Source organism: Haliotis rufescens, unplaced genomic scaffold (assembly GCF_023055435.1).
Source record: "Haliotis rufescens isolate VD_foot unplaced genomic scaffold, xgHalRufe1.0.p SCAF_23, whole genome shotgun sequence".
NCBI lineage: Eukaryota > Metazoa > Mollusca > Gastropoda > Lepetellida > Haliotidae > Haliotis > Haliotis rufescens.
The window spans coordinates 11,846,541-11,872,067 of NW_025963924.1; the positions used below are offsets into that span (position 1 = coordinate 11,846,541).

Consider the following 25,527-nt stretch of genomic DNA (forward strand, 5'->3'; position numbering starts at 1 on the left):
ACCTTCAAAACTTTGGGCTTTCCTTCCAAATCCCGTCATATAACTGAAGTACTGGTGAAAGCGGCATTAAACTCAGCTCACTCACTCACTCGCTCACTTACTCGCTTACCCACAACCATGAATATCGTGCTGACATCCAAGAAACATTATCGGGGCGAACTGGGATTCGAACCCACAATCTGCAGTGCCCACGGGACGCAACTCTGCACAGTGAATTAGCCTTAGACGACTGGGCCATCCGTGCCTCTAGTTGTACTTGGAGGCTGTATGATGCAGATACTTTCATCAACTTGTGGAATAGAAATGACAGACATGATGGAATACCCTTGGCTCTGCTCTTCTTATATACAGAAGAAGAGTGCCTATTGATCACTCATTAGTGCAACCATCTAAGACAAGGGACATGTAGATAATTACCATTTAGATATAACATTTGGGTAAATAAAATATGGGACTTACGAAATAAACAATAATTTATTTTTGTGTTATCTTGGGCGTTTTAGTAAAGATTACAAAGGTTATAAGCTTTTGATCACACCGCAATGGCGATATCAGGTGGGCGGTCTACTTTGTTGCATATGAATTTGACTACTCTTCTGGCAAGAACTTCATGTAAACACGATAACAATATTCATTTTTAAAAAAATCAATCAATGCACACAGTTTCAGTTTGTAACGATGGAAAACATTTCAAAAGAAGTGTTATATAAGTTTCAACGCAGATCGAGAAATGTCATTGAAAGATTTGCTGGAGCGGTTGTAGTTCCAACTCTCGGTAATGACAGATTACGATGAAAGTTGCAGGTCGTGAAAATACTGCACGGCTCGTTTCCATTTTACAGGAAGACAGATAACATTTTCGTTTTAACTAAAAACATGTGTAAATATGTATTTCTACATTACTTCGAATTTGGAAATTTAGATTATCAATGTCTCATTTCAACCTTCACATAGAATGCCTCTATACCCTCAGTCATGGCCCCTTAATACACCTATCAATTTGAGGATGTTCGCTATAACCTAGCTGACGTTAAACTGTTGTCATTCAATTCTTCAAAGTTTGAAAAACGCATCTGAAGACAGCCCTCTTTGATGTCAGGCCCAAATGATTCATGTTTCTGTTCAACGAATGAGATTTTCATTGCCAATTAATTTTGGACTAAATAAATGACGGAAAATGCTTCAGTGCGGATGACAAAAGTGCAATCGCATCTTGAGTGAAGATTTTTTTTAAATTATCAAAGCTGAACTGAGCGACATTGAAATGGACATTTGTTATTTTGTTCTCAAAAGTTGAAACTTCAATCAAGGCGGCCACAGGATATGTACTGGTGTTGAATTTAGTGGGAATATCTACCCTGAAAGGTTGTGTGAAGGAAAAAGGTTTACACCAAGCCTTATGGTGAAGGAATGTCTAACCAAAGCATTGGGCTTTTTGGCTGTTGTTTAAAGCTGCATTCTGTAATATTATACCTCTATGACGTCGGCATGTAAATAAGAAAATCTGGTCCAGACATATCAGTGATTGATGTGGTGAAATGATATGAAAGAGACAAATTCGAAAGAATAATAAAATGATAATAAAATATGCAATGGAGGAGACCGAATGACAATTGCAAGATGCAACCAGTACATTTCACATGTGTTTACCGTGGACGAGATATGGAGCATCAAGGTAATATCACATTGAGCTTAGCCTACAACGAATGATGAAAAATATGACAGATAAAAATCCCCTATGTTTGAAAAGCTGGTAACTCATGTGATAGTGTCTTACTATTTACTATTGTTGCATTATAGACAATATCCTGCTAATGAAAACAACCAATTGACCGTTATATTTACAAAGACAAAGTATTTAATGAAATAAGATAAAATTAATTCGTCTAATATAACCATTTGTCAAGTCGTCATTATTTGCTACAGTCTAATGACCAGTATCTGAAGACACGTTTTGGTGTTTACTCTGAGAGAAGCCCTCACTGTAATGTCTCATCGGGGAGCGGAAGGGCGATGATGAGATTCCCTGATCGAAATACGTTAAAACATGGTACAAGTCAGTATAATGTGTGTGTTGACTCATACACATACACGTGCTTGCGCGTCGCTATGGATATTGTAAGTCTCCCTCGTTACACTCTCGCACGCAGAGTCACAAACGCACTCGCATACACACACTCACACCAACACACACTCTCACACACACATTTACTCACTCACTTTCACACACACACACACACACACACACACACACACACACACACACACACACACACACAATCGAAAAAAACACGAACTCACACACAATGCTGTTAATGTCATTGAATCACGGGTTTCTTGTGATCAATATATATCAGTATATAACTTCGAATTGTTCTGCTCATTCCGGCGAGTTCAATTGTAATGGATACATATGACATCATCTATTGCATCATGACATCATATCTTTCCAGAGCAACACCATGTTTTTTACACAACTGAGAATTCACGTAGAAAGGGAATTTTTTGTATGGCTTTTCACAGTTCGATAAACATTATATCTTTCACATTTGTGGGTATTAGCATTTGATGCCCGGAATTCGAATACTCAAAAACACCCGCAAATCTGAAAAACATTATGTTTATCACCTAAATTCCAATCTGTTGTTAGTTTGAACATGCACTTCTGAAACAAATCGTGATTCTCTGAAACCACAGGAAGCCCCAGAAGGCTTCGTAGTTAAACCTGAAGTGGTATTACAAAAACACGTTCTCCATGTAATTGGACTGAGTGTGTCTCACACTGTCACTTGACTGTTGAAGGGGCCTTGATGTTATTTGCGCGTTGACTTCATAACACCCACGTTAAAGCTCTATCACTCCAACTGACCATGGGTTATTGTTGCGGTGCGGGGTTGCAGTGATGGAAGGCGTCGGTTATTGTGGTGGTGTAGTGTTGATGGTGATGGAAACCATGGGATATTTTTGTTTTTGGCCGGTTGACGGTGATTGAAGGCATGGTTTATTGTTGTGGTGCGCGGTTGACGGTGATGGAAGTCATGGGTTATTGGATCGTTGACGTCTGTGTCATTGAGTCAGAATCGGTCCGCAGTATGGCCGGTTATTGTGGTGGTGTAGTGTTGATGATGATGGAAACCATGGGATATTTTTGTTTTTGGCCGGTTGACGGTGATTGAAGGCATGGTTTATTGTTGTGGTGCGCGGTTGACGGTGATGGAAGTCATGGGTTATTGGATCGTTGACGTCTGTGTAAATTGAGTCAGAATCGGCTCGCAGTATGGCCGTCGTGCTTGAAGGTGAGCAGTTCTCAGACGGTTTCGAACAGTTTTGCGCACTCAGTCTACCCCTAAACAGTTCATTTCTGGTTGATGTAGCCGTCAAAAATCGGTTACGGGGGTGACGTAAGACAATCTGACGATCCTCTGCATGTGACGTCACACGTGGTCGACCTGGCCGAGGGCGATCAGCGGTGGTCCCCGTTTGCTGTAGACGCGTCTGTAAATCATAAACAGTCCGTCGACTACAACCCATCGTCCTTGCGACTTCAGCTACGGACGTTCCCGTCTGCAACATGCCGATGGCACGTTCACGTTGCACATTTGAAAGGTGTGGCATGACAAATAGCCGTAAAGACTTTTGTTTTCTTGTGTTTCCTTTTTTTGTAAATGACTGCTAACAAGTATGGCTGGAAACACGTGCGGTATTATGGCCACGTGACCAGTTGCACGTGAAAACCACTTTTGCCACTATAGTGCTGTGTACATGATTTTGATCGATTCACCTACACAAAAACGGTTGTTATCTGAAGACAATACGTGGCCATTACTGTTTAAATGCACAATAATGGTCCACAATGATAACTGGTCATAATGTGAAAATTTTAGGATTGTGAAGTTTTTAATTTGGTTCAGTATATTACTTTGTAAAATTATCTGGGCAAAGAATTAAAACGGCTCTGACAGACCCTTCCAAATGCACCTATACTGGTTCATAATGACATGCATTTCAGTCCCTCTAGGTTCTATGGTCACGTGGATAACAGGAGCATGCGGGAAGATTTTTCCACGTTTAGAACTTATTATTTATTCATTTCTACGTTCATATATAGTCATACCCAAGGGGCAAGATGTCCTGGCTCTGTGAACGTCATTTTAGTTTTAACCTAAGCCACAGCATTTGTAAAGCGCACTTCGAAAAAATATCATTTATGAGATTTATTTAAGTGTCTTTATTACCTTCGTCGGACGATTGCAAACATTTTTTTCAGAAAAGACGGGCTTGAATGTAGTTGATTTGCTATTGAAGAACCTGTAGTTACAGATGTGAGTTATGATGGCTTGTTTCACTAGGGAATATCATGGCGTCTTAATGTTTTCCTTTTGGGCATCTCAACGTCTTTGAAGTCGTACGAAGCTAATCAAAATTTAGAACTTCAAGAAGAAAAATTAGAAGTATTTTACAGAAATTAATTTTTAATATTGCTAGAATCAGTAGGCATATGCGTGGACATTTGCAGAAACAGTTGCTATGGAAACATGAAGTCGAAAGCTCTATTGTCATTTTGTTTCTGGTGAGGCAGATAACATGGTAAGCCTTGAATTGTTGTTTTCTTGGAACATTTGTAAAATTGTTGTTCAAACACGTGTAGGGCGACAAACATTGTTGACTATCGTGTCAAATAATAGATCGATCTGACTTGAAATTCACCATTCTTGCTGCCAGGAATTATCTGATCTATCACCAGTCATACAATTCCGAAATGTCGACCCCAGGGTATATTAAGTTTCAATTATCTGATTCGTTCGGCGTAAAAGGGCGAAACAATGATGAAAATGATATGATTGGAACACTAAAAATAAGTGATGACACATGAATATGTCGAAAAGGGTAAGCATGGCCTTCTATACCGGTAGCACCCGCCACTCACACAATTTCCATAAACAAGTCCAAAATTGGCTCAATAACAGAATCTCACGTGAACATAAACAGCTCTAAAGTGAAGCAATGGAAATGTTTAAAGTCTTCCAAGATCCTTTACAATGTTATATTACACTGTTACGCTAAATATTCCACGGTCAAAGAATGATTTTGGAAAGTGTGTGGGCCAGCCGTGCTTAAAAATATGCAATATTTCATATCGATAACATATGAACATGTACATGTACCCAGACCTGTTCAACGCCGATCCACCACAGGCAACCCCTCACTGTCCCCTATCCCCCCGTCAATGTCTCGGCCAGAAAAATAACGAGATTGAACATAGGGAAAGAATATTAGACTCAACTCGCGAAACTTCCACACACACTTGAATTCATCAATGCTGTATCAGAAAACGTCGAGTAATTAAAATGATCATTGCAGTGATATGGTCAGAACAACGGTATCGTTTTTACATTCATATGATGCTGGCTCCATTATTTGTACTGTGCTTACCAGAGAGGTATTGTGAGTTTTGAAAAGCCAGGTGATCACATATCTGGCTTTATGGGGAGGCGTATGTTTTTTCTGATAGTTTTTTACCATCTATATTTCAGCAATGGTGTCAAAAGAGTCCACCAGAGCATAATACAAAATGTTATTTATTTTGCTGGAATTGTAGTATGAAAGGAGAAAAATACGTGGGAACGAGGGTTAATACTTCGTATGAACTGGAAATGTTTTCTTTGTCCGAAAAATGACCTAAAGCCCTGGAATAAGGGTCGAGGCTTACCTCTTCTTTATTTTAAAGTCAACGATTTTAAAAGAGCACAGGCAGAAGAAAGATTTATGTTATATTCATCACACTTCAAATCTCAACATGTGGAATAAGTCATCCACATCTTAATCAACGATACCATTGAGATCCTTGCGTAGAACAGGTTCCCACAACCCTAAGCACGTAAAGGCGACCACGATGTGGATCCCTGCGTAGAACAGTTTCTCAGAAACCCACGTATGTAAGAGCCGACGATGTGTGACGTCTCATTGCATGTAAGAGCAGCTGTGGGCGGGGATCCTTGTCCACGCTTCTCTTCCAGGCTCGATTATTTACAGGGCGCCGTGGTGCAACTGCACTATTGCCGAATGCGTTGTCAATAACAACATTCAATCACTCATTCACAGTCGGATACTGACTTCTAACTTTTAACTCACCCACTCCAAAACATGATGGTCATAGTTTTCAGCTGACTCTGTTTCAGATTACGGACGTTCGTTACATGTTCTCAAGTGCAAAATCGATATCGCACTACGTCAGAAAGTTATTACCTCAATACATGTAGAAAGATGTAGGTAGAATATTAAATAGAAGCAGGTCTACGACATAATCTGGCTTCGGATTAATTGATAATGTATGACTGTCACTTCATACTTCATCACATCGCTTTGTAAAATTTAGTGCTGGCAAGTGAGCAATCCCTTAAAACAAAATCGAAATCAACACTGTCACTAACAAATCTGAGTAGCTGATCTTGAAGATTTCATGAAGGATGACCGCGTATTTTCTTCTCACGTCAGATGGGAGTTGTGATATTAATGAATAACAATGAATAATTGTTTCGTTTGTTACTTTTATCCGAATCTGGATGAGTCTGAGTGAACGAAAGAAGAGCACAGATGCAAAAGCTGAAAGAAATGGGCAATTTACTGCAGATAGCCATCATGCTAGCATAACAAAAGGGCGTTTTACCATGTATCATTGGGTCCACAGGAATGGCAATGTCGGTTAATGGTGCATTAACAATCGCGAAGACATGCTTCCTTGAAAATGATTTTTCTTCACGACTGAATGAAGGGTTCTTTCCAAAAGTATTCACTTTTCTCCAAATATATATAGTAACACTGCACTGCACGGGAACTTGAGGTAATACGCCCTTGAACATGTTTGCATCATTTGCGGTTGTTGAAATGTATCAAGTAGTAATTGGGAGGGATCGAGCTCACTCAGCATCGTAAGCGGTGAGAATGTTACATTAATGAGGGAGGATCGATTCATTAGGTTGGAAATAGCTGTCATGGATCTGGGTTGGTACAGTCATTTTTCAATCACGACGTGGCTGGAGTGTCTGTGATGGAACTCAGGCTGCGGCAGTGACAGACGAGACAATATAATGAGCAAAAAGTCAAGATGGTGACAACGTGCTTATTTCTATAACAAGGTAAATGTATCCACAGACGCTCTCTCTCTGCAGGACGACGTGCACGGTGTTGCGGAGGCTTGTGTGTCTTGCCAGGGAAATGGGGAATGAGATGGGGTCTTTTGGTGCTTTGAGGTTTTCTTTCGTAATGGTTTAGTGAGATGTTGAGGGGATGAACGGAGGTTGCTTGAATGGGCGGACAGAGGTTCGAAAGGATGCAAACAACTAGGTTTGAGAAGGTCCCCTCGGTGGGGTTGTACAAAGGTGGTGGGTGAAGAGATCTTCTCGGTGGGGTTGTACACGATTTGATAGTGGGTAAAGAGGTCTCCTCGGTGGGGTTGTACAAAAGTGGTGGGTAAAGAGGTCTTCTCGGTGGGGTTGTACAAAAGTGGTGGGTGAAGAGATCTTCTCGGTGGGGTTGTACAAAAGTGGTGGGTAAAGAGGTCTTCTCGGTGGGGTTGTACAAAAGTGGTGGGTAAAAAGGTCTTCTCGGTGGGGTTGTACAAAAGTGGTGGGTAAAGAGGTCTCCTCGGTGGGGTTGTACAAAAGTGGTGGGTAAAGAGGTCTTCTCGGTGGGGTTGTACAAAAGTGGTGAGTAAGGAGGTCTCCTCGGTGGGGTTGTACAAAAGTGGTGGGTAAAGAGGTCCTCTCGGTGGGGTTGTACAAGTTTTGATAGTGGGTAAAGAGGTCACCTCGGTGGGGTTGTACAAAAGTGGTGGGTAAAGAGGTCTCCTCGGTGGGGTTGTACAAAAGTGGTGGGTAAAGAGGTCTTCTCGGTGGGGTTGTACAAAAGTAGTGGGTAAAGAGGTCTCCTCGGTGGGGTTGTACAAGAGTGGTAGGTAAATAGGTTTTCTAGTGATTGGTGAATGTTTAATGTGGGGGTTATATTCAAGGTACACTGACGAGAAAAGGAAACTAAACCCAACTATAACCTAATGACATGAGGTTATACCAAAGTGGCTCGTGGCAAAAGTGGTCTTCCCGGTGGTTGTACAAGATTTGATAGTGGGTGAAGAGGTATTCTCCTTGGGGTTGTAAAAGAGTAGTGGGTAAAGAGGTGTTCTAGTGATTGGTGAATGCGAGGGTAATATTCAAAGTATACTGACGAGAAAAGGAAACTAAACCAAACGATAACCCAATGACATGAGGTTATGTCAAATGTAGTTTTGAAATCCAGTCGTCTGGATACAGCAAAGCGGCTGATAACATGTCCTGGGGTCGTTGGCGCTGATGGTGTCATAATCAAGGAGAGATTCCAAAAACAAAGATGACGTAAATATAGACCTTCGTTAGGTGTGGCGAATCGTGTCATTGTCCTGGGCGTGTACGCCGATATCGTGATTGTGAGCTGTTTTATACACATGTCTAGTCTGTGATCATGCCACATGTGCGTTTCCAATTTCAGCGAATAAAGTAATTGTCCCTGATTTTAGTGACCTAAATCATGATTTTCAGTTGCTCCCATGTCTGTTGCTTTTTCTACGATTGGTTTTACATGATTTATAAACAACCTTTCTTATTCGAATCCAAATTCTGATAAATGTGATTTTGGTATAGTTTCTTTTGCTCGTCAGTGTTTTAAAATTACCACATAATTATTACAGCCATTGTTATAGTTTGCAAATCTCGAACCTTGGACTCCATCGTAACCTTTTACTTAACTGTGGAATTTTCTACTTATATCTCGAAGTACTAGTTGGCAATGGCTACTTTAACAGTTTTGAAAAGCGCAAATAAGCATCTCAGAGAGTGGTGGGCAATTCTCCTAGATATATCTATAGTACCTAACATCGCTGTAAAAGAACAGTGTAATTTGATCCAGTTGTTCAACCAATTCTGTACTTCCTTAATTCAATTGTAAATGGCACTTTTCACTGACAAATTCAGGAACGTGAGCACACATACGTCTATATAGTTTTTTTTCTTTTTAGTTATGTGTGTGCGAGTGTGAGTTGACAGCTGCGACAAAACAAGACCTTTTTAAAATTCAGTACGTTAAAATCATCATTCTGTCTCGCTTTTCAAAAGATTTACCTTATGTTTTTATGGTGATGTTTTTGTCTCATAAAAACAATGCAAGGTTGTCATAGGACACGAAGCCTAAAATGCATCAAAGAAGCGCGGCCTTTGCACATTCAAACGTTGTCTTTGAGTGAACTGAGTTAAAAGCTTCTTCCAACAGTATTTCAGTTTTATCACAACGTGTTAGGAAACTATTGAAGTGGCGAATGTTGTGTTCCACAATCAAGAGGATGTGGTGGTGACAAAGAACATAATCAAGACGATTCTGAGATACAGTCGTAGTTCTACGAAACGGTTTGTGAAGCGGGCCCCAGGTATTAAGGGTCTGCACAGCGGCACCGACAATGAGTGGACCAACCGTTCCCCGGTTACAATCACATAACTGACCCAAGATACGATGCAGTTGAATATACATTACCGGTTAAATGTGAGTTGCGTTGAACGAATTTGATGATATTTCAATTGTGTCAGGTCTGTTAGCTCCTGCAAGGGAAATCAGAGGTGGTGCAGGTCTTGGAGTTTACCTTTTTGGTGAAACCGAGCACGAGTATGGTGCGGAAAAACTAAGAATAATTATTCAGGACGAATCCTGCCACCAACTGACGTAACGATAACGACCGTATCGTGCTTTCTCATTTCTCAACTACTCTGTTGGTTGTGGACACTCCTATACTGCACTCAGTAGAAATATATCGCTATGTAATCCTGTCAAGTGCGGAATAACGTTGAATAATTAACCATGGTAAATTGTCTTATGGGTTTGTAATAACTTTTTACTATGGTTATAAAGTATCGTTTCCTGGACACACCAGCGATTGAAAGTGTGATGAACGATCCTCTCAGCCTGCATATATTGGCAGTCAGGGCCAACTTGCACAAAGCGATCTTAGCACTACGACAACCGTAAGCCTATATTAAAGTATGGGATTTAAGATCATCTTAGCACTATCATTGTTTGCAAGTCGGCCCAGGTCGGCCCATGTCACAGACGTACATTTTTTTGCTATTTTAACAGGCACTGTGGCCACTACTTTCGTTTCAGTCAGCTTAGACGACACACATGGAATTCGGTTAACATTGCTAGACATCCTCGGATAATAAACTGGACCCATGACAAATAACACAAGAAGGAAAATAAGTAATAAACTGCACTAGTTGAGAGATAGGGAAGTGAGCTTGATGTATTAGCATCGGTGAGGTTACATCCCCCTGAGTTACTGATCTCATCCCGACACAACTGATTGAAGATGGTGGCACTGAGGTCAGATATCCTGATAGGGGAAAGATGAATGGAAGCTGAACCTCACGTCAACAATCAAGGTCCGTTTGAGACGACTATCCATGAGATGACACGTCCAATGAGCACAAATGTCAAGTCGAGAACAGGTTTGGCAAGGGTCAAATCCGTGTTTCTAGAACAGCCTGGGTGATACTCTCTCAGTGTCAATGGAAAACGTTAAGTGATGCTCTTTGCGAATTTCTAGAGCGGCTTTTGGGGATGCTCTATGCTTGTAAATAGAACATCGACTCCCATACGTGTTTAGGACCGGCTTCACAATGCTCTATCTGTTTCTAGAACAGCTTGGGGTGATCTGTCCCTGTTTCAAGAACAGGTTTTGGAGATGCTCTATCGGTGTATCTAGTATAGGCAGGGTCCCGTGGTAACTGCAAACAGTTATCTTGTACGGTTTGATTCCGAACATGGTTACAACGTGAAATCCATTCCTTGTGTTCCCCGTCGTGGTGTAATTTCAGTCTTCCTGAATCACTTAATATAGATGCCCTCGCATTGATGTTTCCACTAGCTCGTAGCGGGACCTTGCAAACGTAGCCACTAATACACATCTCATGTCTGATATTCCTACATTGTGTGTTTCTGGACAGGGACTTCCCTGCACTGAACCTGGTTCCTATAAAAGTATAGTTTTCCTGCCTGTGATTTCCTTGAGTTCAAATTAGATCAGATTGTGTGGCAGTATCCTGTTCTAGGCCGTCTTGGACACGACATGATTATCAATTCTGGAGTAGAAAAGTGTTACAACCAGACAAGGGAGGCGTGACGGGACAGATGCCAGGGACGTGAACGGTGGGGTTGGTGGTGTGTGTTGATAGTGTGACTGTTATAGATACTACGACTGTCGGAGGGTTGACGTGGATGGAAGCCATTGATAAAGCTTGTTGGGATGATTTGACGATGATAGAAGCTATGGGCTAAGGTGGTGGGAAGATTTGGTGGTGATAGGAGCCATGGGTTAAGGTAGTGGAGAAAGGTTTACCGTGATAGGTGCCTTGGGTTGAGCTAATGGGATAGGAGCCATGGGATATGGTGGTGGAAAATGGTTGATGGTGATAGAAGCCATGGGTTATGGTGGTGGAGAAGGGTTGATGGTGATAGGTGCCATCAGTTAAAGCGGCGGAGAGGAGATGGCGGATGTAGGAACCATGTTATGGTGTTTACGAAAAGGTGATTTTTGTAGGTGCCATGGGTCATCTGAAGGTTACTGTGAAAACAATATTTGAAGTGCTGCACTTCCTTACTGTTAATTTGGGGGTAAAACATTAAGGGCATCCCCATTGACATCTCCATGGACACAAACTGTACCCCCCGCCCTCTTTACTTATCTGGTTGTTTATGCATATGAATCGGATCATTTATTGATTTTAACATTCATAAATTATATCATTTTCCAGATGCCTGATGTTCTGGTCTAGTCGACTGTAGGTTTTCTTCATTTTAGTCCTGACTAAAGCTGTAGCGTTTGTGAAGCACACTTTGAAAAAATCATTTATAAAATCCATTTAAGGGTCTTTACCACCTTAGTCGGACGACTGCAGACATTTGTTTTTATAAAAGGTCAAGCTTGAATGCAGTTGATTTGCTGTAGAAGCTGTAGTTACAGATGTGAATTATGATGGCTTGTTTCACTGGCGAAATCAGAACGTCTTAATGCTTAACCTTGAGGCATCTCAACATCTTTGAAGTCTTGAGAAGGATTTTATGGAAATATTTTTTTATTATTACAAGTATCCGTACGCATGCGCTTGGACATTTGACGAAACGGTTGCTATGGAAACATGAGTTGAAATGTGTCACGTGACGAAGCTCGTTTTGTGATTTTGTCTCTGGTGACGTGGAGTTGGAGAATGAGTGGATTCAGATTACATCCGTTGGTGAAGCTTGATTTCGTTCGATTTCTATATTGAACAAAAGCTTTCATTAAATTGTTGTTCAAACACGTGTTGGGCAACCCTTGTCTAAAAAATACATGATTTCATATCGATTATATATCAACATGTACCCAGATCAGCTCAACGCTCAACGCCCACCCCCCATAAGCGACCCCTCACAATTCCCTGTCCCCGCATCAATGTCTCGCCCGCTGATAATGAGGTTAAAACTCGAAAGCTCCTTCAGTGTCAGGCACATCCTGCGTTCAGTCAAATTACATGTGTAAACCAAGGTGATTGTGACGTTTATTAAAATGAATCGCACAGTTTTCTCAGATTTACTGTACAACTTGAAACAGGATACAATACAGAGGTAATTGAGATTTAGGAATAAAAGGATGCTTTTTCGTTCTTACTATCACACCAACATTTTGAGGGCATACAACAACGTCTAGTTATACTAATCCTGCCTTCCAGTGATATGTTCACAACAACGGTATTGTATTTACATTCATTAGATGCTTTCTCTTTTGGTAGTACATGCAGTGGTCACCTGAGATACATTAATAGTTTTGAAATGCTAAACGAACACACATCCTGCTTCATGAGTTTTTCTGATATAGATAGATAGATATGATATAACGAGTTAACCATAGCATTGTGCCTGGATATAATAAAACGAGATCACCATAGCACAATATATGGATATAATATAACGAGATCACCATAGCACAATGTATGGATATACCATAACGAGATCACTATAGCACAATATATGGATATAATATAACGAGATCACTATAGCATAATGTATGGATATAATATAACGAGATCACTATAGCACAATATATGGATATAATATAACGAGATCACTATAGCATAATGTATGGATATAATATAACGAGATCACCATAGCACAATGTATGGATATACCATAACGAGATCACTATAGCACAATGTATGGATATACCATAACGAGATCACTATAGCACAATATATGGATATAATATAACGAGATCACTATAGCATAATGTATGGATATAATATAACGAGATCACCATAGCACAATGTATGGATATAATATAACGAGATCACCATAGCACAATATATGGATATAATTTAACGAGATCACCACAGCACAATGTATGTATATAATATAACGAGATCACCATAGCAGAATATATGGATATAATATAACGAGATCACCATAGCACATGTATGGATATAATATAACGAGATCACCATAGCACAATATATGGATATAATTTAACGAGATCACCATAGCACAATTTAATATATGTATATAATATAACGAGATCACCATAGCACAATATATGGACATAATATGACGAGATCACCATTGCACAATATATGGATTTTATTTATGGAGTTCATCATAGCACTGAACATGGATATAATATAACGAGCACACCATAACATTATACGTGGGCATAATATAACGAATTCACCATAGTATTTTATACATGTGTATAATAAAACTAGTTCACCAAAGCATAATACACAGATATGACATAATGCATTTTACAATGGTGAGGAATTCGGGAGGTGTGAGAGTGTAGTTGGTCAAGGTTAAAAGTAAAATCAAAATCTCATCTGTCTGACAAAGTTGTATCTAACTTATATGAAGATGAAATTAGTTAATGCACGGCATTAACTACTTTGGTCATGTCCTTAACAATTTAATAAAATACATTCAGAATCCAATAAGTGTCTATTTACATAGACCTTTTATTGACAGTAAACTTACCTATAATTTATGTTAGAATCCAACAAGTGTCTATTTACATACACGTTTTATTGACAGTAAACTTACCTATTATTTATGTTCAACTTCCAATGATTATGTACAGGTCAAATAATTTAGCTGGAATATCACTCACCCATTTACTTGCTCCTCATTATACTTATAGCCAGTCGTCGTAAGAAGACTGACATTGAACTGACTCCCAGCCTGACGCCTAACTTTTGATTCACCCACTCTATAACATGATGATCATAGTTTTCAGCTGACTCTGCTTCAGATTGCGGACGTCGTTGGAAAGATCATTATCGCACTACATCAAAACGGTATACCCTCAACACATAAACTAGCTTTGGATTAATTGTTAATGTGTGTTTGATGGTTTGTTGTTTAACGCCGCACTTAGCAATACGCCATCTATATGACTGCGGTCTGTAAATATTCGAGTCTGGACCAGACAATCCAGTGATTGACATCATGAGCATCGATCCACGCAATTGGGATCGATGTCATGCATCAACCAAGTCAGCGAGCCTGACAATCCGATCCTGTTAGTCGCTTCTCACGACAAGCATAGTCCCCTTTTACGGCAAGCATGGGTTGCTGAAGACCTATTCTACCCCGGATCTTCACGGGTCAATTGTTAATGCATTAGCATTAATGGCTGTCACTTCATACTTCTCCCTACAGCAGTTTGACAAATTTAAATTCAAATTGGAAAACGGGCGATCACTTAACACAAAATCAACAGCAATGTTGTCACTAATGTTACGATATGTAATATTCATCTCGTGCATCACGTCCCCAAATATGTCAATGGGACATCACGTGATTCCATGTACCGACTTCCGGAGTAAAACCAACATCAAGCAGACGCCTCCTGTGATCCTTAAGTTATGCACCATGCTCGAATACAACAAAACGCATAACGAAACATGGTGTCAGAAGTGGTGACAACTCACTCTCGTCACTAAATGAACATTATTACTCCCAACTCAAGTGAGTTTTAGTGAACTAAATGTATTTGACCGGCAAACTCGATCGTGTCAAACCCACGTGCGTTGCTCGACTCGCTGCATTGCATAACTCTAAATTAACTTTCTTCAAAGTGAACTAAAGCTGAAACTAATTTTCATTCTGAAGATTGATGTTTATTATACGCAACAACTTGATTGTGATATAATTTGCACTTGAAAACTCTCTCTAAGAACTACATATGACAAAATTGAAAAAGTATGGAAGCCTGTGTGGGCCATAATTCAATTTCGCAAGAAATCTACTGAAGTGCTGATGGTGAATGTTTTTTCTATGGAAACCTAAAAGGGACATTGTTTTAATTGTCATTGTTTATGGCAATTTGAACTTTTAAACAGCAAATGAGTAATTTTGAAGCAGTTTTATGAACTTTTAGGAAGAAAAAATTCTGACAACTTTTATCATCACTATGGCTGAAGAGCAAGCACAACCTGTTACTCAAGCTACATTTCAAGGCAATATTCCCCCACCTCCAAGACTTGAATTAAAGGGAAATCTTGCACAGAACTGGAAAAGATGGAGACAAATCTGGGACTCTTTTGAAGTTATGGCCAGAATTGATGCAAATGACCATAAATACAGACTTGCTTCTTTCATAACCTACATAGGTCCAGAAGCTCTTGATATCTATAATGGCTTACCTTATGAGTCTGAGGAGGACAAGGAGAACATGGATACAGTGTTAACTCTCATGGAAAGGCACTGTCTAGGTGAAACTAACGTCATATATGAAAGATACATCTTCAACCAAAGATCACAAATGGAAGGTGAATCTGTAGATACCTACACAAACACTCTCAGAACATTGGCTGCATCTTGTGATTTCAAAACGTTACATGATGAACTCATCAGAGACCGAATTGTGTGTGGTCTGAGAGATAATGCAACACGTAGAAAACTATTGCAAGAACCTAAGCTGACTTTGAAGAGATGCATAGATGTCAAGTGCCCAAGAGGATATCCATGCTGTTCGCAAGAAATCTAAAACTCCATGCAGACGTCAACCCCCAGACAAAAGTAAACATAGTAAGCCAGTAAATGACTCACAACAGAAAACTCTCATGTGGAACTGTAAATATTGTGGTAAACGTCACCCACCTCAACGAGAGCATTGCCCAGCATAAGGTGTCAAATGCAGTAACTGCGGTAGATTTTCACACTATGCCTCCGTGTGCAAGAGTAAGAAGAAACATTCTTCCCGAGTACACAGAGTCGATGATCAATGTGATGAATCTGATATTGATCCTACAGAGAGACTGATGACTATAGATACCTGTGAAGAATCTGTCAACTGTGTTGTAGGAAAATACCCTACTAAAATCTTCACAACACTTGAAGTGAACTCTCAACCAGTACGATTTCAGGTAGATTGCGGGGCTACCTGTAATGTGATCTCTAAAAAGTATCTCCCAGAGGATACTGACATGCAGGATACGTTGGTTAACCTGAAGATGTACAATGGGTCCAAGCTTACTACAATGGGAACTGCTAATCTCCATTTACGCAATCCCAAGAACTCTAAAAAGTATCATGGCAAGTTTGTTGTGATAGCTGAGGACAGAACACCACTGATTGGATCCCGCTCTGCTCAACAAATGAACTTTATGAAAGTGCTCCACGAAAATATTCATGAAGTTTCTGAAGAGAAACCTCCGTCTGAGAAAGTCACATCCTCAACTGGTCTTACAAAAGAGGACATACTGAAGACATACCCAGACATCTTTAGCGATGAACTTGGAACTTTTGAAGGAACTCAAAAGCTAGAAATTGATCCAAGTATAACGCCTGTCAAACAGCCACTCAGGAGAATTCCACATGCTCTCAAGCAAGACCTCAAGACAGAACTCGAACGTCTAGAAAAACGTGGTGTAATTACTCCAGTTGATACACCTACAGACTGGGTCTCTAGTCTCTTGATCGTTAAGAAGCCCTCAGGTCGTCTACGCCTATGCATAGATCCTAAACCTCTCAATAAAGCTCTCAAAAGATGTCACTATCCATTGCCTGTAATGGAAGATATACTGCCAGATATTGCAGAAGCCAAGGTGTTCTCTAAATGTGACTTGAAAGATGGTTTCTGGCATATCGTACTTGATGAGGACTCTAGTTATCTCACAACCTTTGGAACTCCATTTGGACGCTATCGGTGGCTCAGACTTCCTTTTGGTGTTTCCCCTGCACCAGAGATATTCCAGCAGAGAATCGATCAGCTTCTCCAAGATCTGCCTGGAGTATTCAGGATAGCAGATGATATATTGATCATTGGTGAAGGCTCTACCAAGGAAGAAGGAATAGCAAACCATGACAAACGGTTTGTGCAATTCATGATACGATGCCGAGAGAAAGGTATTCGACTCAACTCAGACAAACTTGATCTGAAAAGGTCAGAAGTCTCTTACATTGGTCATCTTCTAACAGATCATGGACTCAAACCTGACCCTAGAAAAGTGAAAGCAATCCTTCAAATGCCTACACCTACACAGATGTTCAAGGTGTCCAACGTGTGATTGGGATGGTTACATATCTATCCAAGTTCCTCAGAGACTTGTCAGATCTGTGCGAACCCATACGGCAATTGACAAAGAAAGGAATCCTTTGGAATTGGACACACGAACATGATGCTGCTTTCGACTCTATCAAGCGAGCTGTCACTCAAGCGCCTGTTCTCAAGTACTTCAACAGTCATGAAGAAGTCTCTCTTCAAAGTGACGCATCAGAAACAGGACTTGGAGCTACTCTACTTCAAGGTGGACAACCAGTAGCATACGCTAGCAGAGCTCTTACTCCCACAGAAAGAAACTATGCTCAAATTGAGAAAGAGCTCCTGAGCATCCTGTTTGGATTTACTAGATTCCACCAGTATCTCTATGGACGCAAAGTACAAGTCGAAAGTGACCATAAGCCTTTAGAGACTATACACAAGAAACCTCTGGTCACAGCTCCCAAGCGTCTTCAACGCATGCTTCTCGCCTTGCAGAAGTATGACTATACCATCACATACAAGAAAGGCAAGGAAATGTATCTTGCCGACACCCTGTCTCGTGCATACGACAGAGACAGAAGAAGCTGTGGATGTGGAGATGGAAACAGAACAAATCCACATGTTAGACTACCTGCCTGTGTCTAATGAAAGACTCACTGAAATCCAACGTGCAACCGCTCTGGATGAAACCCTCCAGGTTGTAGCCAAGATGGTACAAGTAGGATGGCCCGAGACAAAGAGTGACATACCTAATCTTGCAACACCATATTTCCATGTGAGGGATGAACTTAGTGTTCAAGATGGAATTCTGTTTCGTGGAAACAGATGTGTTGTTCCAATAGCATTACGATCTGACATTCTCAAACGTCTACATAATGCTCACACTGGCATAGAATCAACCAGGCGAAGGGCCCGTGAATGTGTTCATTGGCCTAACATGAATGCTGAAATCAAAGACTTCATATCCAAATGTGAAGTTTGCCAGATCTATGATTCCAAGCAAGCCAAGGAACCTCTGATTCCTTATGACACTCCAGACAGACCCTGGTCAAAGCTAGGTATTGATTTGTTCAACTGTAATCAGAAAGACTATGTAATCCTAGTTGACTACTTCAGTGACTTCTTTGAAGTAGATATGATCACTGACAAAACAGGAAAACAAGTGATCCAGAAACTCAAAAGTCATTTGGCTAGACACGGAATACCGGATACCATAATCTCAGACAATGGTCCACCGTTCAATTCTCAGGACTTTGCTGATCTCGCCAACAAGTATGAGTTTACTCACATAACAAGCTCACCAGCCTTCCCACAGTCGAATGGTAAAGTCGAGTCTGCAGTAAAGTCAGCCAAGAGACTAATCAAGAAATGCTCAAAAGCAGGTTCTGACCCTTATCTAGCCTTGTTAGACATCCGCAACACACCAACTGAAGGAATGTCTACATCCCCTGCACAGCGCCTGTTCAATCGCCGCACCAAGACTCTACTACCTACGACCAAACAGTTACTCCAACCAGCTGTTTGTCCAACAGTCAAATCTGAAAAGAGGAAGAAAGTAGAGAGTCAAGTGAAGTATTTCAACAGACATGCAAAAGACCTGTTGCCATTGTATGAAGGCGACCAAGTGCGCATTCAACCAATCAGACTAGGTGATCATGAATGGAAAAAAGGCACAGTAAACAAACAAGTTAACATCAGATCATATGAAGTTAACCTTGATGATGGTCAAACACTAAGGAGAAATAGACGTCACTTGAGACCAGTACCATTTACACCTCATGAACCAGAACCAGCATCTCAACATGCTCAAGCACCAGCAATTATACAAGCACCAGAGCCAGGTACAGACCAGCCACTGAAACAACCGTCTCCCAAGAAAGTTAAACAGTCACAGACACAGCCATTGGTGACAACAACAAGTAACAACAACTCATCACCCAGAATCACGAGAAGTGGTAGAGTTTCAAGACCACCTGCACACTTGAAAGACTTTAACATGAATTTTAATTTTGTGTATCTATTAAGTGCTGGGTGAACATCAATTTAATTTCATGGACTTTAATCTTATTTACATGCATATGTTTCTTTATTTCAACAGTGACTTTCATAGGAACAGTGACTTTAATGTGAACAGTTTCACACTCCCTATTATCTCATTGACTTTAATTGTGTTCTAAAAAAAAGGGAGATGTTACGATATGTAATATTCATCTCGTGCATCACGTCCCCAAATATGTCAATGGGACATCACGTGATTCCATGTACCGACTTCCGGAGTAAAACCAACATCAAGCAGACGCCTCCTGTGATCCTTAAGTTATGCACCATGCTCGAATACAACAAAACGCATAACGAAACAACTAACAGATCTGAGCAGCTGATCTTGAAGATTACATGAAGGATGATCGTGTATTGTCTTCTCACGTCACATGGAAGGTTTGTTATTAATGCATTAAAAAGAAAAAAATGCTTCGTTTGTTACTTTTATCTGAATCTGAATGATTCTGATTGAACGAAAGAAGAGCACAGATGCAAAAGCTGAAAGAAATTGGCAATTTCCTGCAGACAGCCGTCATGCTAGCAAATCACCTAAGGACATTTTACCATATATCATTTGGTCTGAAAACATACATGGCGGGCAATAGTGCATGCAACATGTGTATATAAAATCGCTCAAACAAGCTTCCTGGAAAGTGAATATTCTACAAGACTGGTTGAAGGGCCCTTTCCAAAACTATTCTCCAAATATATATAGTAACACTGCATAGCACAGGACCTTGGGGTAACACGTCCTTGAACATGTTTGCATCATTTGCAGTTTTTGAAATGTATCAAGTCGTAATGGGGAGGGATCGAGCTCAATCAGCATCGAAAGCAAAGAGAATGTGTTACATTAATAAGGGAGGATCGTTTCGATAGTTTTGGAAATAGCTGTCATTGATCTGGCTTGCTACAGTCATCTTTTCAACCACGATGTTGCTGGAGTGGCAGACATCGACTTCAGATTGCGGCAACATATAGCCTGGAGAAGGGCTGTTAAAAGGTTGGATAATATTTGCTGAGGTAGTGGACAGTGGTTGTTGAGAACATTGATATGGACTGTTGAAAGGGCGAACAGTTAATGTTTAGACGGCGGACAGTCGTTTTAGAGATGGTGGACTTTGGTTGTTGAAAGGGTGGACAATTGTTCAAAGGGTGGACAGTGGTTGTTTAGAGTGTACATACTGGTTGCTGAAAGGGCGTACAGTGGTTTAGATGTTGTGGATATTGGTTGTTAGGAGGGTGCACATTGGTTGTTAAGAGCTTGTATTTGGTTCTTGAGAGGGTGGTCATTGGGTGTTGAGCGTGAGGACAGCTGTTGATAGTGACAGGGCGCACAGTGGTGAGCATTGCCAACGGTCAGTTCGGGATAGGACAACGAATTGTCACCATCATTAAGTGTATGTTGAGAGTGTGGACATCATTGTGGTTTGTAAGGTTCTCTGTGAAATGTGGATAGTGGGCAAAGAGGTCTGCTCGTTGGTTGTACTAGAGTCGTTAATGGACAAAGCGGTCTTCTCGGTGGTGTACAAAATTGAGTAGTGGGCAAAGAAGTTTTCTCTGTGATTCTACAAGAGTGAGTAGTGGGTAAAGAGGTATGCTCGGTGATTCTACAAGGGTAAGTAGTGGGTAAAGCGGTCTTCTCGATGGTGTACAAAAGTGAGTAGTGGGTAAAGCGGTCTTCTCAGTAATTCTACAAGAGTGAGTGGTGGATATAGATGTCTTCTCGGTTTATTCTACAAGAGTGGATCGTGGATACAGAGGTTTTCTCGATGGTTGTACAAATGTGGATAGTGGGTAAAGAGTTCATTTTAGGCATTTGTAACTCAGGCATCTTTATACGGATGAGCGTCTGATAACATGTCCAATGTCCTTGGCGCAGATGACGTAACAATCAAGAAGCGGTTTATAAGATAAAGACAAGACAACTATCGTTCGTTGGGTGTATCCTCTTTCCCCGGGTTCCTCTCCCTGTCGTTATCGTGACAGTAACCCCGACTGTTGGATTGCTTACACATTGACGGGAAGTCGAGCACAGTGGCATGTGTGGCTTTCAACTACAGCATACCAACTGCCCTTGTCTCTGTTCTGTCGATACATTTGTATGTTACTGCTAGTTGTTCGACTCCTTATATTGACGAACATTGTGAGTTGTTTTATACACATATATGAAACCTATGATCATGCTGCATTTCCGATTTCAGCGAATATAGTAAATTTACACGTTTAGTGAACTAGAGCATGATATTCGACTGCGCGTTTTCTGTTGCTTTTCTACCATTTGTTTCACATTAATTTGTATAAAACATTGTGTTTGAAATGATAATAAATATGATTTGGACACGGTTACTTTTCTTTTGTCAGTGTATTTTTTAGTTAACACAAAATTGTTGCAGCCAATTGTTACAGTTTGCTTTAGAATTATGTAACACATGCAGCATTATTGACAGCAAACAACATGCGTGTGAAGAGAGTGTAATCATATCATATTTCAGTCGGGCCCCATTATATCGAGATCCGTTTTCTCGAATTTACCCATATCTCGAACCTATTCTCAAGACTGCCTCACTATATAAATACTTATAATCCTGAGCGTTTATCTAGAATTCGAGATAAAAATACACAGTTGTATCTCGGAACCAACTATTATTTTACTGTTGGATTTTCTATCTCTATCTAAATCATCTGCCGCGTTAACAGTTTAAAAAAAAGTGCAGATGAGTATTTTACGGAGTGGTGAGCAATTCTCCCTGATATATGTAATACATTTCCTCCCACATTCATCTGACATCGCTGTACAAATACAGAGTTGTTCAACAAGTTTAGTTTTTTTCCTTTAATCTAATTGTAAATGACAAATGTTGTTGACAAAGTAAACCACTCGAGTAGACATGAGTCTATGTAGGTTTTTTTTCTAATTGCAATTGTAAATAGTATATCACATTATCTATGTTTCAAAGACTTAAACTTGATTTACTTTTGCCACTCACATACAACTTCGTTAAGATAAAAACAACAAGAATATGAACGTCCGTCTGGTGTGTCAATTATTTGACCCATGGGTTTGAGAAACCAGGCTTTGTGACGACTGCATGCGTTTGGTGACCTGGTATCGTTGCTGTGGTCTGTAGATGGTTTTCACGTGGACATTCCCAGCATTGGCAACCATTCGTGCAGTCTGACAAGCATGCAGTCGTCATAAAGCCTGGTTTGTTTCATTCTTCATAAGTCTTGGTATGGCGCCAGTATCGATACAAGAATGTTGGATCCACGTATTGGGATGCAGTTTATTTTAAAGGACACAAGGAAGCGCAAGTGAAGATTGAGTTCCATGGAAAGCACTCGGGACTTCGTGTCATAGATGTTTCTTAAGCTGCGTTTTGGTGACCCATAACTTCCATATTTGTGTCACCGTTTGGTCGTTGCCATTAAATTTGGAACGCGCTAATGTCAAAAACGACATACCTCCAAAAGTGCATTGATATTTCAATGATCAACTTTAATGAATTATTTTCATGAAGTGGCGTTTCTTTTGCGGTTCAGTATTACAGAACCGGTTGAGCGATGCATTTGGCGATGCTCATATTCGTGTGTCCAGAGCAGTTTTGATTATGCTCTTTTCTTGTTTTAGAACATCTTTGGGTGATGTTCTACGCGTGTTTTTATAACAGGCAGTGTGATTCCCTATCTGGGTATATGTAGATATTTCTTGTATCGATTGAACTATCATGTTTCTCTAATCGAGTGACGGAGGGGAAGGAGATATATTCACGAGTGGCGTATCCACGAGTGAAAATATTTCCTTTTCCCCCTTTACGGGATGAGAGAAACATGGTAATTTTACGAGAAACATGGAATGTCCTATTTATTATATACTTTTTGTTTACAAGTAGTTGTCTACGGGAAAATTAAATTATTTCATTACAAATGTTAAACCTTGGAACGAAAATTCTCCCTACCTAACACACAGGGACGGTTCACAGCACATTGTATTTGCTCCTAAAAACAAGCTTTATGTTTGCAAAATCTTAAAAATATGACCAAATGTATAAAAAGAATATTTAAGGTCACGAAAATTCTCTATCATACATTTAAATATGCTTATATACAAAATCAACTTCAACAAAAAAAATACTCTTTAAAACTACCAGACCGCTGTTAGAAGTGAAAGGATACACGCTGATCAAGTAACAAAAATGGCGCTTTGCGAAACGATCAGTCTCGATTGACGAGTTAAATGAGAAAATAACAGATTATAACGAAACACTTTCAAGAGAATAACATACGGTATCAACTTGATAAAAGACCATCTGTCATTATTTCGCCTTGTCACAAGTGTAAAAATGACGTCAACACTTTGTGTACGGTAAAGTACGGTGAACTTACGATAAAGGGAGACTATTTGAAGGGAGGTAACTCTTGTATGACAATAGTTCCGCCAAAGTGTCATGTTCATGATCACTGCAGTCAAATATCAACTGTTATGTTCACTGCAATAAAAATATCACTTTTACGACCTCAGAAAATTCTTACTTTAACACTGAAGTATATAATAAGGAACAGGCTTTGTGATGCTCTGTATTTGAACCACATATTTAGTTATGCTCTGTACGTGTACATAGAACAGACTTTGTGATGCTCTGTATTTGAACCACATATTTTGTTATGCTCTATTCGTGTACATAGAACAGACTTTGTGATGCTCAGTATTTGAACCACATATTTTGTTATGCTCTATTCGTGTACATAGAACAGACTTTGTGATGCTCTGTCCGTTCCTATACAGTTGGCTTGATGCAGCTTAATCTTTGACTACAAACAGACTTTAAGCTTTCAATATAAGATATGTTTACAGTTTGTTTGATTTGTTTCAAACATATGTAGGCTATTCTGTGAAACTAAGAATGTGTTTAAATATCATCTACATGTAATCGAATTTATAACGCGTCTTAACAACACTTTCTTTGCAACACTCCATGCTATTACAGTTCGACACTAACATAGGGTGCAGGTAGGTATTTCTGTCTTGTTTCAAGGTACGTGTTCAATAAGAGAAGTTAGTTTAAGCCTCGAAAACAACATACGCGGATTCAAACAGTTTGCACATCGGTTTTGTGAACCGAAAAACATACACAGTCAATTCTTAAGTGAATAATAATAGCTTCGTAAACACTTTGTTATGAACTGTTTAAAAGTCGAGATCATACCGGTCTTGTTTGAACCATCCGCGTCATATCTTTCATATACATCTCTAATGTAACTCTTACAATGTGACACATGTTAAAAATGAGCAATGAAGACAGATGATTCTTTTGTTAAATAGCTACTGACCCTTTAAAGGGCAATTTCACACGAAAATAAACCTATCTTTCTTGTACTTTTTCATCATGAAAAGTGTTTACCTAGTAGTTTCGGAGGCAAAACAATAAAAATATCACTCGTATCTAATTTATTTTATTCATAAAATGGGTTCATATTTTACACATTTACAGAGAGTTCTATTTCCATAATAAACACACCATGGCTTATGCCCCTTGCAATATGACATCATTGGTGCCAATTGATAAAGGAATGATGTCATAAGACTTTATTAGACGCGTTTCACATGGTGTATGTAGAGGTGTGTGGTTCTATCTTCTCAGATGCGCAGCCTATTGTTTTGTTCGGTGCCGAGCTGTCCAAGATACAACGCTTAGCACAATGACTCTAAAATTATTTCGTTTTCCAAAATGCATGGATAACATACTGTAAGATTCGCGATTATGGTTGGAAGGGTCCGTTGTATGAATTGCGCTTATTCGTTCATTTGTGTTGCGCATATTGGCTCTTGCTGAGTTGCTGTCGTCTTCCGTGAGAGTTTAGATACCTGCTGGTTCTGAAACCACAGGACCATATATAACTAA

The 25,527-nt window shown here is 39.9% G+C and overlaps 1 protein-coding gene across 1 annotated transcript; it reads left to right on the forward strand.

The window, feature by feature from the left end:
• Positions 1-15,511: 15,511 nt before the first annotated feature.
• LOC125383449 (uncharacterized protein K02A2.6-like) lies at positions 15,512-17,609 on the forward strand. Its single transcript, XM_048401585.1, has 2 exons — positions 15,512-15,869; positions 16,354-17,609. Exons 1-2 carry the CDS (start codon positions 15,512-15,514, stop codon positions 17,607-17,609), a joined length of 1,614 nt encoding a protein of 537 aa, XP_048257542.1.
• The last annotated feature ends 7,918 nt before the right edge of the window (positions 17,610-25,527 follow it).